This window comes from Tenrec ecaudatus, chromosome 5 (genome assembly GCF_050624435.1).
Source record: "Tenrec ecaudatus isolate mTenEca1 chromosome 5, mTenEca1.hap1, whole genome shotgun sequence".
NCBI lineage: Eukaryota > Metazoa > Chordata > Mammalia > Afrosoricida > Tenrecidae > Tenrec > Tenrec ecaudatus.
In genome coordinates this window covers 174,726,530-174,740,251 of record NC_134534.1, presented here as the reverse complement: position 1 = coordinate 174,740,251, position 13,722 = coordinate 174,726,530, and the positions used below count along the sequence as shown (strand labels likewise).

The 13,722-nt window shown below is 42.5% G+C and overlaps 1 protein-coding gene across 15 annotated transcripts in view; it reads right to left on the bottom strand.

The window, feature by feature from the left end:
* Positions 1–13,722, bottom strand: part of PARD3 (par-3 family cell polarity regulator) — a 746,206-nt gene that overhangs the window by 278,495 nt on the left and 453,989 nt on the right. For 11 of the 15 annotated variants that reach the window (XM_075550306.1, XM_075550307.1, XM_075550309.1 and 8 more), the window contains 3 exons: positions 7,935–8,124; positions 2,617–2,768; positions 1,515–1,559 (listed from right to left, as the gene is read on the bottom strand). In XM_075550306.1, coding sequence (XP_075406421.1) covers positions 1,515–1,559; positions 2,617–2,768; positions 7,935–8,124 — 387 coding nt within the window. The remainder of the gene's footprint in view (positions 1–1,514; positions 1,560–2,616; positions 2,769–7,934; positions 8,125–13,722) is intronic. The other 4 variants (XM_075550310.1, XM_075550303.1, XM_075550300.1 and 1 more) reach the window with 3 other exon arrangements.

The following is a 13,722-nucleotide window of genomic DNA, read 5'->3' as shown; positions in this document are numbered from 1 at the left end:
GAATCATAAAGAAGAAAGAGTGCACATTGGGGGGGGGGCATTATAAAAACACAAGGTTCAATTATATGATAAAAAAATTAGCTTCTCACTAAGAGTTAATTAATGTTTTCCATTAAAATCTGAATATAATTATTTTTTAAATCACAGTAAACTGTTCGTTTCCATTCACTTGAATTAGATACGCCCCTTTGCTTACCCAGGTAGCAGAGAATAAAGTGTTGTTCTTCACCTCAGCAGTTTCATGCCTAAGACCCACTGCCAACGCATCCATTCTGACTCACAAGGAGTGCTTCCAAAATGCTCTAAGTACCGTTCACTCCAAAAACAAACGACTCCTTTACATAGGTGAGCTCCCTAGAAAAAACCCTTTTCTTCTGTAGCCTGCTTCAGAGTTGCCATGAATTTTATGTTTGAGAGGAGAAATAGCTTCTTATTGAGGGCTGAGCCTACAGTTAATTGCCTCGCACTACAGCTATCTTATGATATATTGCATGTAAATTTTACAATCTATCATTTACTCTGCAGAATATGAAAGCGAGGGCTATGTCTACAATAATCTTGACATATATAGGTGGACACGCATTTTTCAAGAAGGCTAAAACAAATTAATGCAGGTTAAAAAGGTGAATTGAAGCTAATTAGTGCTAAGTGGTATAACTACATCATACTGGATCCTGAATAATTAAAATACTATTCCAAACGAGTAATAATAAATCATAAATGCTCCATGGTGCAAAGCACATTAAATACACATAAAAATGTTTTGCTTATTTTCATACAATAACATAAAAAAATCCTATGACCACACAAAACCTAGTTTAACATAATCTACGGTTCCTATGGAATGATCCAGGCGGCACATTAGAAGTCCTAAACTGTAAAACAAACTAACTAACTTATTTAAAAGATCCACAAAGTTAAAACATAGTACAATATGCATCAGATAATCAAATTCAATTTCCGATAACTGGGAGCTAATACTTGGGTACAGAGAACAATTAAGGTTTTCCAAGTTCATGATAAAAATGCTGGTCATTTTCCTTCGGTGACAAGTATTTATTTCTGTTTCCAGTACTATTTTTCAAATCAAAATTGCTACTTTGAAAAAAAATGTTTTGAATGTCAACCTAGAAATCCAAGAGATGACTTAAAGATGTAACATCCTGTCCAGAGGAGAGCATGATTTCAGAATAGTGATCTTTAAAATGAAAAAAATAAAAAATAAAAAAAGAAGCTACAAAGCACTCCTACATGACTATAATTAAGTAAGCAAATCCAGGTTGTTTTAGCAATTTGGGTCCTCTAAATTATATTTCCATTTAGTATGTACTACAATGATGAATTTCTCCTAACAGTACATTTTCCTTTCATATACAATTTGATTCCCACAATGAAAACAACCGTGCAAGACTGGAATATTTATGTTTACATGCAGTTTGATTGGCAGCCCTATAATTGTGATAAGCTCCTTGGACCACGGTTTCTATGGCAACAGTCTAACTGTCCATTCTTACCTGCTTTCTGGTCATCCACAGTATTGAGTTTAGTCTCGTCAGCTACTGTTAAAAGGTAAATGTAGAATGGTTAGCCCCGTTAGTGCCCACGCTCCAACATGCTTCCACCACTCCCAGGTTTTTGTTTGTTTCAGTTAGGTGACAACCTTTAGGTAAAACTTCATGCAAATAATATGAACCATCAAGCCAATATTCATCATCAAAGGGGGAAAAAAGCAGTGTCTCCATGCAATATGCCAGTCATTTCCTCTCACAGGCACGTGTGTTATTTAAATGTTAGCATATCATAATTAGCCAAGGCAATTCATCACTAATTTTTTCTTTTATGAACGTGATAAATTAATGCTTTTAGTTTTGAAGTACAGCCACCAGAGAACAGCATAAATAAGTTACAGTTGATTAACAAAGGTTTTTGAAAGTATAGATGTAATTAATTGCTTTACTCCCGCCCTCCCCGCTTTGGCAGATTTGGATTTAAAGAGACACGCTACCTGATTGGTGCTTGATTGAACAACTAGAGTGATTTCCCTCCTCTCATTTGCTTCCAAATTGCTTTCTACCACAAATATTCTCTCAAATTATTACTTCAATTAAATGCCTTAATTATCAACATGTAAGAGCTGCTAAGAAGTAAATCTCAGAGAACAGCAATGAAAGGAAGGTGTCATGAAGTAACCAAATTCCAGACATGGATTGAGATAATGGTTTCTCTCCAAAGCATTTGCCTCTGGTTGAAAATAAATCTCATAACCAACCAAATGCTATTTCAAGGATATTGGTTGTAAACAGCTGACATGTTAAAACGTATTTCGGTTTGTATAATGATACATGAGTACAGCATGATTTGCACATGGCTCTGTTTCTTTTTCTCATCACAAAACATATAGATGTGGATCAACATACTGCATTGTAGATAAACATGTCATTTATGAGTAATATGGTTATCTCAAACTCTGCGAAAACTAATTTTTGCCAAATTGCCACATTTCATATTTATTCCCGCTACTTCTCAAAGTAAACAGACATGTGTTTGAGACCATCAATTTTATCTTGAAAGCATCTAAACCATATTTAGATAAAGATTCATGGAGATTGTACTCACTACCTAAATCCATGCTTTTTGATTTTCGCGTTTTAACGAAATCCAATTGACTGGCATCTGAAAATTGCTTTGTGCGTTTTTCTGACATACTCTGGCGTCCAAATCCTTCTCGTTGAAAAGCAAGGGCTGGGTCAACATCTGGGCTCAAAGAGCTAGGGCAAAGAGAAAGAGAACGTAAAAAGTATTAAAAATAGAAACCACACAACTTTATAAAGCATATCCATCCATCAGTACCCATATAAATGTATTCCTTACAAAGAGTTAAACTCGGTAACACAAAGAGCCCATTTAAAACAAACAAACAAAACTGACGGGTGCTGCACAGGAGGGGCTGCAGAAAAAGACCACATCAAAATATTGTCATTTATTCTTGCTCACTTTGCCTTCTCCCCACCATGGCTTCCCTCTCCCAGATGTTCTTCTATGTGACACAACAGGTGTACTTCTAAGTGATCATCAAAAAGGGGGCTGATCTTTTATGGCATTGGCAGTAGTGGATCTTTGAGGAATACTGTGATAAACAAACATAAGGAAGAAACAAGTAGGTGACTGTCAATTAAATAAAAAATTGGAGGATGCCGTCACACGCGTGCGGTCACGCCAGCACACGCTCACACACAGAAGAAGGAAAGAAGATAATAACTATAAGGTGTAGGGTGTCCTACTGCTACAGACTATCTGGGATGTGTAAACAGCAAGAAAAAGTCAATGCAGCAAACCTTCATAAGAACTTACTGTGATTAAGGCACGCATTGGGATAGCAAGGTCACAATGATTCATAGAAAAAGATCCTTATTTTCTACAAGTTCTTAAGAGAAACCACTAACCCAGAAACATGAAACGGTGATCGTAGATGCACGGAAAATAAACAGTCCTCTTGGGAGTTGTGAACAGCCTGACTAAGGAGAGATGGCATTTGATTCAGGTAACACCAACGCAGTGGCTTTAGGAACGATGACAAGCATATGGTAAATACTTGGCAAGAGGGGGAATTTGGAATTGTTTCTCTAATAACAATGGTTGGAGACGACAGTGAGTCACTCTCACACTGTTTAGTCCTATTTGTAAACACCTGTCGATATTGTAAAAAGTATTAGCAGGTGGTCTGAACAGGTGCTCAGAATATCCACCTAAGATGAAGATGGTCTCTCTCTGCTAGGCACAGGGAGTAAATCAATAACTTAGCTTTCTGTTGCCAAGACGACCATATCTATCTGCTAAGTGGGAGGGGGCAACCCAGAGTGAGAACGAGCAATTCCACTATGTCAGTAGTGTGTGACAGCCTCCTGTACATGTCTGATGGAACGTGTCCCTCTTACCTTTTATGGTCTTATTAAAATTACCCATACTGGTAAAACATTTTTTTTAAATAAGTGATCTGGGTTGGTTAAAAAAAAATCAAAACCTAAGCATCAGAAATTTAGCTGCATTTTACTGTGCATGGGATGAAAGCAAGCTCGTTAAAAAGGTGTTAGTCCTAAGGTTGTGAAAGTTAGAATGCCAAAAAAATGTTCTGCCAAAATGCTGACATTATTTCTTAAGTCCTGATTTCTTAAGAAAAAAGGAGGCCTCGTGGGGTGGTGGTTTCCCTCTAAGCGGCAATTCCCAAGGTCAGAAGAAACTTCCCCGGGGAAAGACAGGGCTTTCTATTCCCATAAAGAGTCACCAACTCAGAGACTCACAGGGGCAGGTCTACCCTATTCCATGGGGTCACAATGAGTTGGCATCAACTCAATGGCAGTGAGTTTGGTTTTTACGGTTGATTTGCTAAAAGACTCAGGTAAGAGAACAGCAGCCACCTGCATCTCACACGGACAAGAGGGGAACTCTCGGGCACATGGGGAAAACCACTGTTAAGTTGCAAACACTATAAAAATTAAATTACTATACAACAAAGACTATCTCCTGTCATCAAACTGAGAGCCACAATGGCGATCTCATCAGTCACCCCTTACGGCCACGCGTGTGTCCGAATAGAAAGGGTTCCAGAGCGCCCCATGACTGACTTGTCAAAGGTAACCTGCCACACCTTCTTTCCCAAACACCTCTGAGTGGCTTCAAACAGCCAAACACTCAGCAAGCACAGGAGCCTTCTAATCATTTGTACCCAATGGCGATTCCACTGGAAACCCAGCATCCTAAAATGCCTCCTAAAGAACATGTATTGTTTCTCAAAACTTTCCCATCAAGTACAAACTAAGGCCCTAAGACAGAGACAGGAAGGGTGCCCACAGCTCATTAGTTCTGGAGCATTCACTCTCCTGGTTGTTCAAATACGGTCGGCACCTGAGAACAAGAACCGCTTTACCTTTGACCCTCTAGGCATTTTGCTTGCATCGTCCTAGTCCTGACACAGGTACAGAGTAAAAGAGATGTATTCAATAGGCTCTGGGAGTTCAGTCCATGACAAGAATGAATATATATACAGTTCATATGTCTTAATCTTAGCAATGTTTGTTAGGAACCTTGGCAGTGTAGTGGTTAAATGCTGGGCTGCTAACCAGAAGGTCAACCGTTTGAAACCACCAACCGCTCAGTGGGAAAACTGACAGATGAGAACTAATATGCAATTTGGTAGCAGCAAAGTCTAAATAAAAAACTTACAATAACAGTAATTCTTCTGTCTACAGAGTGTGTGTAAAAGCCTGGAACCACTGATGGATCTTGTCAACCATCCTGCACATGTGTGAATACACTTTTATGTCATGCAGAACACTTTAAACTGTGAACTCCACTAAAGGCATCCAACTTGTAAACCGGTGAGTGTAACTACATTTTTAATAGAAGATTATTGACAACAGATTTTTCAGTGTAACACAAATTATAATTCTAGTGCTACCAGAAAAGGAGCCTGGTGGCAGAGTGGATCAATACTCCTTAGGCTGACTGGATAGATGCAATTCAAAACCACAGTGAAATACCACTGAATTCTCAGTACCTCTTGGGCTGCTAACCAAAAGGTCAAGGGTTCAAAACTACTAGCTGCTCCATGGTAGAAAGATGAGGCGGTCTATTCTTCTAATTATGACCAGTCTTGGATAGCCACAGAGGCAGGTCTACTCTCTCCTACACAGTCCCTATGAGCTGGAATTGACTTGATGGCAGTGAGTGAGGGAATATTATCTGAAAGCTACATATTGATGTATGTCAAATGAATATCTTTGGGATTTACGCTGCTACTAAGACTAGTTTTAGCTCGTCTGCACCCGCTTGCCCCCTTAAAAACATGACCGTTAATGTTTCCTAAATAAATTAATGGGATGGAAAAAATTATGAGTTAATCTCTGAGTTAACAAATGAAAAGTTGAGCTACTTGACGTGGTTTGCCTTCCACGGTCATATAGTGAACTGTCAGTGTACGCCGTTTAAAATGTCAAACGAGTTTGCAAGTTAATAAGATTCTTAAAATAGTCAAATACTCATAAACCATGACATAATTAATTCTTCCCTATCAATGTACACATTAAATTAAGTCCCAACACAATGCACAGTACACAAGAATATTTAACAAGTGAGACTGCAGGGCTGATGGCTGACTGTTTAAGGAGAGTAACCATCATCTGACCCCCAATCTTATTAAAATTCCAGTTATTAATCCTATCTTATTGCCCTTTTGTTTTCCTAACATTTTCATCAAGGATTCGGGAGATACTGTCAGGCTGGAGAAGCTTACGTTTTCTGCTGTGATTCCGAACAGCTGCCGTTTGTGTTTAGATAACCCTTCATTCATATTCTCTGCTCCACTCCACAGTCCCCACAGCAAAATCACACACGTTCCCTCCGTTTTACCAACCCCCTTAGGGAAATGAATGCAACAATCTATCCCCGCTAGTTATTTATTTATATCCACCACGACCGGTGCTTTGTGAGGCCCCAAACTGATCTGTTCCTCTAACCACCTCCACAATTTCTCATCATGCCGCAGACTCAAAGGCTTTTGTCCCTAAAATGGACACTGCAAATATCTAATCCTTTACTTTCACTTTCAGAAAAAGATACAAGTGCAGCACAAATGTAATAGCATCTGCAGATTTCAAACGGGTTTTAAACTTCATACTGTAGTTCTCTCCTCGTTTAACCAAAAAAAATAAAAAGTGCATTCAGAGATAAGCCATTATCCCGTGGCCTTGAACGCAGCTCTATTTTTAAGTCCCATGTTTTCAACAAGAGAATTAAAAGAAGAAGAAAGAAAAGCTAGAAAAGGACCATTCAAGGGCCCACCTCACAGGTGAGATTATTCTCAGAAAACACCTGCAGAATTAACAGGTAAACGAAACTATTTTTGTCCGTCAGTGTGGGCACCGCGTTGTAAGGCGGGAAGAGGGGCTTGAGCTGGTAACTCATCACTGAAATGTTAGTGCAAATAAATACCAGCCCCAAGACACTTCCTAGTTGAAACCTGATGTTGACACAGGTCTAGGGAAGAGGAGGAAGCGGAAATGGATAGGGAGTAAAGGAACCGGGCCATAACATTTCAATGTAATTTTGCTGATGTATTCTTAAAGACCCCAGAGCAGGGGCAATAAAGACATTCTGGTGGAATGCTTCACATGCTTGTGTTAATTATCAGTGCGACTTGACTGGGGCATCCCTAAGTGGGACCTTTCCTTTTGGTTATTGATGTACATAATTACGAGGGATGCAAATTAAGGCAAAAACCTACATCCATGTGCCATACGTTGGGGCTACAATACCCAGTGCTTTCTTCTACTGGGAAAGAGAGCATGAGACTGCCCCCCAAAAGTCACTCTGTTAGGAGCAGGGGGAAAGCTGTTCAAACAGTTCGACAGACCTCTCCTGAGATGGAAAACCATCTACGGGCCTCCTCCTTTTATCAACCCCCGCGCCCCCCCCCCCCCCACCACCACCACCAAGCATTCCTTTTGCCTCTTTAAATGTTTGCCGCCCTTTAGGCAACTCGGGGATTTACTCTGAACGCATCCCGTGTCATAAAGAAACAATTCGCCAAGCACACATAATAGATCCAAAGCCATGACGAATCCCAAGCCAAACCTACCAACACATGGGTAGGACCGTTTGGTGGTATCATTGTTACTGTTGGGACTAGATTATCTACCACCACACTCGGAAGATTAAAACAATTGCATGTTTAAGAGGGGAGGGACTCTTTTATTGAAAGGTGTCTCCGCTAACAGTGTAAAAGCCATGAAGATAGAGCACTTTTCTTCATCATCATCATCATATTCTAAAAACCACATAGGAATAAATGAATGGTACTCTGAGCTAAACCCCTGGAACAGAAAATTCAATGTGATTGCAATTAACTAATGTTTTCAAACCCTGGACTGAGATCTTACCAATCTGCGGAATCGCTGATGGCGGCCTTAGCCCAGGCGCCAGCGTCCGTCACGACGAATCCCATGTCATCGTGGGAGCTGGAAGACGACTGCTCAGAGAGATGTGGAGGCAGCACAGGCAGCCGGTCATCTTCTATGATGACCGTGTCATCCTGAGGCATATTCACTGTGGGGGACAGTTGGTATTTACCTGTCCGGTGAAAAGAGAGACAGGATTATAGACAACAGTGTGAGTGCGGCATGCTTTAAGTCCCAGCTCCATCCGAGTCTGAACTCCCCACACCTCTACTCAACCTGAAGAACAAAAGAGCATTTAATACATTTATTACCAAATGGAGATTTCAGGGCTCCGACCCCATCTCGGACACTATAGCTCCTGAACTTTGGGCACCCTGTGAAATGTCTCAGGTATGAAGTTGCTTCAAGGAAAGGGGAGCCTCAGTGGACCTGTGGTTGGTACTCAGCTGCCAACTGCAAGGTCAGCAGCTGAAACACACCCACGACACCCACCTGTGGTGACAGAAGGGTCTGCTTCAAGAGGGATGGAGCCCTGGGATACCCTATGGGACAGCTCTACTCTGTCCCGCAGGGACCCTGCGCATCCGAATCAACTGGAGGACAACAGGTCTGGTGGATTTGGGTTTGGGAACTGCCATTTCCTAACACCAGAGAGGATCTCCAAGCAGCCTTCTAATGCGACAATGCTGCCGTGAGTCTAAACTGCGAGACTAGTTTGCAAAATGATAACCGTTAACGGAGAGGGAAGACCTATAAAACTCACATGCATCCTTCGGTGGCAGATGCCCCCACCAGGGCCTCTAAGGAAGGCCCTGCCCTGCCCTGCCCTTCAGAGCTCACAGCCTACTGAAGGAGAAAGACCCAAACAGCAATAGAACCAGGACGCTCACTCTGGTGGGCAGCCTGGGGTAGAAGTGGGCTTAGCCGAAGTAGACATTTGAGTTGTATTGTGAATAGTGAAATGATGACATTTATTTTAGACAGGGGCAATACCGCCATCAAACGCTCAACAGGGAAAAGCCCACGTGCTCTCAGAAGACATTCTGAAGATGAGTTAGACACCCAGAAGACCATCGGGAGAGTGACAGCAGGGATCTTGAAGGGAAGCGATGAGACTTTGGCTGCAAAGATGGTGTTGGGTCCTGAAAGAGCAGCTTGTAGGTGAGAGGCGAATATAGTCAATGAAGACAAATTGTGCGAAGTAAGAGAAGACTGGCAACCGCCAGTACGGTCCAGTTCCGTGCAGGAAAATCAGCTCAGGTTCATGGATCTGCATGCTAGGCTTTGGTAACTCCGAACCTTCCACGGGGCAAAGTGGGGTTTCCAGGCTCTGGGAGAGAAAGGAGGCCATCTTCTTCGTCAAGATGACCCTGCAGGTGCTCCTCTGGCTTCCTCCTCCAATCTTCCACACTTCCCTGAGAAAGAGCACTCTGACCGGCTCTTGTCTACATGGATCATCAGGGAGAAGCCAACCACACAGAAATTCCTCCTGACTAGGCCGTGAGCCCGTTCTCCCAGGCGAAGGAGGAGAGGTGTGTGACTCCTCTATCCAACTTAGGGGATGCGGGGAAACCTACCAGGTCAGGACCAGTTTCCAAATCTATGAAGTCAGGTAAACAGAGTTCCTACGCAAATGACCCTACCCCGGACCTGCATTTGCCTTTAAGCCACCACCACCATTTCGCAGAGGCCATAGCACCTTGTAGGTATTTCTTGAAAGCACCACTGAGATGTGTAAGAAGTTAACATTTGAGCAGGCGTGTTATATCTATTTTTTGTAAATAACATTGGTATGAATGTGCCAATGATAATTCTTATTTTTAAGCAATTTGGAAATCTGGAGGAATTAAACTTGAAATCGGGAAATGCATCCCTCGGCTTGGAGCATTTTTACAAAGCATCTATTTTCCCCGATGCATAAGAGAAACAAGAATATGCACACAAAAGTCTATTCGAGTTGTTGCATGTTTTTTTTTCAGACCTACCCACGAAAATAAAAATTTGCTAGACATTGCAAACGCCTTCATTACGTAGCGTCAAGTACCTTGTAATTAGAGAAGCAGTCCATGGCAGTTAAAACCCATAATCAGTGTTTTATCATGGAAAACTTTTCTTTCTAAATCTCCCATTGTGACAAAATGTAAAAACTAGCAACTATTGATGAGAACTCATTATTTAAATATCAAGTGCACGAAGATATCATCTTGTCCCTTTTCTAGCTTCAAGCCACCCTTTCTTCCCTCTCTAGTTTATTCAGGATGTTAACCGGGAAAGCTGCTCAACGATAGGTCTTGAGTTAGGTAGGATGCCCTAGCAGTCTAAGCCAAAAGAAAGACAGAGAGGAAAACACAAAGTTTCTCAAGACACGTTAGAGAAATTTTCAAAAAGTTCATGGAATTAAATAATTGAGTTTTTTACTAAAAGTTTCAAAGTCTCCTCCCCTTCTTCCTGACCACTCCAAAAAGCTATTTCAACACCAGAAGAATCCCTGATGACAGCTCACTGTTGACAGTGTGTCTCAGTATTAAATGCCACATCCCTACCCCAGCATAATTTATTAAAAGAAAACATCAATATGAAACATGAATGCATTCATGTTGGAAATATAGAGGCTGCATGTTAGCTTGGGCTTGCACAATATGTTCTGAGTGACAACCTCTCGGGCAACAAGGAGCACAACCGCTCTTTGTATGAGTGCTTCTTTATAATGCGACTGTCTCTAGGCCAAACAGAACGCAGACGGCACCGACGAGATACCGAAGAGCAAAATAACAACTTGGCCACTAGTTGCTGAGAGCCAGGAGGCCTTATTTGTCGACCACGTTTCTAGTTTTTCCCGTGCGCGTGGGCAGCAGTGTAGCAGTACAGGCTGGTTCCAGGAAGGACCAGGGCTCATCGATGACTCCACGGCTCCAGTGCAGCCTATTCCAGCCATCTGCATCATGCTACCCCGAGCCCCTAGCTATTTTGTTTGGCTTGGGACATCATAAAGGAAAAACCTCTAAGAGAGGCTTGAGAAGTCTTCCACCTCTTTTTTCTTTGTTTGGGTTTGTTGTTTTACATGTTCACTAACCACCCACCAACTGAGACATACATCCGCCAGTAACTTATAGATAAAAAGTGAAACACGGAGATACGGAAGGATTGTTTACTACACATTTATTTCATCAGTAAAGGCACACAGAATGCAGGGCCCCGCATGACAAGATAAACAAATGAAGTAACTGAAAGTTTCCCAAGGACGTATAACTCACAAGTACACACACGCCGCCCACGCACCTGCAAAACGCATGCTCCGTTTGTCTCTACGAGATTTCTAACAACACGGGAATACTGTGAACAGAACTAAGGTATAACTTTAACCCAGCACAAATGTAGGACAACAGTCCTGCCTAAGAGTGAATTCAAAAACGGATACAATCGATTTGGCTTTTGTTATAAACAGAAAACTTTTCAGGCAAAAAAAGTTTTTAAAAAAAGATTCAAGGTCCCCTGCTCCTTCTTGTCAACGCATGATGCACTTTATGAAGTGAAGATGCTGGTCATGTAAAAGCTATGCCTTGAAAGGGTTAACTCTGTCATCAGTGTCACCGTCATCGTCATCACCTCAGACAGACCAAACACTGGAAAATACATACTGAAGGCTCTTACAAGGAAGAAATCGTAGACGCTCACTTGGATTGTTCAGTTGGGTTTGTCTGTGTGTGTTTTGGATGAATGTATTCTTGTCAACCCCACAGTAATGGAAAGTCAGCTAAGGCAGATATTAAATGGCTGAGAAAATCTTTGGTGTCCCCTCTGACTGTCACCACGGAAAGCTAAGTAAGTAAGCTGATCCCATCTGAGTAATAAGGGACTAACGACTCGGAAAAAAGTACGTCTTCATTTTAGTTCCTCTGCACAGATTCTGTTCAGCTTCAGTCTGTTCACTTCCCGTCTTTGGTCTATAATTCCCATGAATAAAATATAATAGGTTGGAGCCCATGATTTCTAAAGCTGCCTTCAAGGATCACCTTCTTGGGTTTATACATTACACTTGTTTCCGGAATGGAACCTCTTTCAGAGACTGGCTAATGCTTTTCTTTCAAAGTGTAGATACTTCAGAATCGATGTGAACAAAGGATGTAGCCAACTATCATGGAATGGCAGAAGCATTGCTGAAAACTAGAAAAATCAAAAGTCTCTGCTGTCAAGTCAGCTTGGACAGGAGTCAACAGGACCGCGCAGAATTGCCCCTCTAGCGTTTCCAAGACTGTCCCCTCTGCGGACACAGGTGACCTCATCCTCATTGTCCAGAGTGCTGGCGAGTTCACACACTGCCAGACCTTTCAGTGACCAAGCCAGTGCTTCGTCACTGACCCCTTAGGCACTCCCTAGAGAGAGTTAGTTTTACAAGTAGAAAACAGCCTAAACAGAGAATTGAAAACCCATTACAGGATCTTGGGTCTGAGTTTCTCCATCGAGGCGATGGGAAAATTTGGCTGATGAAATTTGATATCCTTTTCATTCTCATCTCTCTCCTTTTATTTGACCTGTTTTTAAAGAATTCTCTCTCTTTGGGGAGGTGTTGCTTGCTTCATAAGTGGGTCAGAAAGTCTCTGAGCACCTGCTTTGGGTCTGGAATCCTACCTGGGGGAGACTGTGCGCAATGTATCCATTTTTAATTCCATCAGCTGGAATGTCCCAGTTATCTTTGAAGCATAACCACCCTGAAGCGGACACCACCCCCTCTAGCGTCACTGACCTATTGTATACAAGACAGCCATTCACCAAACAAGGAGGTCATGAAGTGAATTGAACCACCCCCACCAACGTCTACGTAGGAGCAACTCAAAATACACTGAAACCAACCAATCACCAAACAAGGCCTGGGTGTGTGAAGTTACCACGTACCAAAATACTGTGCCCATAATAGAGACTATTATGTCAGCCAACGGCAAGGGAGTCCTGGAATAGCTGCACTTGGTACTCAGGCTCGGTCTTTCCCACTCCAAGGCAGCATCTTTTCAATGATCTCTAGCTTAAAGTGGGAACTAGCTTCAACACTAGCATCTCTTTCTCAGGGCCCACCATACTGGGCTGCAGAGAACCACAACTGAGGAATTCTCAAGTTGGCAAGTAAGGAAGGCACGTCACATTTCTCAAAGTTCAACTGTACCAGGAGTGTTAGTTCCCAGGACCGCATCTACACAATTATTGGAAGAACATAGGCAAATCACATCACATCAATGTGGTCTGGCAGGGACTGGTCATCAGTCTGTGCCCTCAGCCCAAAGCAGTAAAGAGACACGCACGGTCCATCACGGAGTGCAAAGCTGGGAAGGGGAGTCACTGCCGTCAGGGAAGCTGCTGGAGTTTTAGGAGTTAGCTGTCCCCTAGCAGTGACAGCCAGATTGAGGACTCCGAAAAGAGGAGCAGCGGAGCCCCTGCTATAAGACCCGGGGCCACCAGCTAGGAGTTACAACAGTCCAACAGGGCTCTAGGTGAATTCTAGGGGAGGGGGGCGGGGTATGTGTCTGTGTTTAGGTCTAGGTTTCCGCCTTCCTCTGAAGCACAGGGTTTGGAGGCAGGATGCAGGTTACAGGAACTGGTGGACCAATGGTCAGATTCAGTATGGCAAGTCCTATGTTCCTATAATAAAGGGGGAAATTACAGCGTATCACTTCGTATGTACACAGATCCGGGGACACACTCACTCTCGCTCTCTTTCTCTCTCCCGGGGTCTAACTTTTCGTCAGTCAACAAGGTTTTCCACAAAGATGGCGTTGAA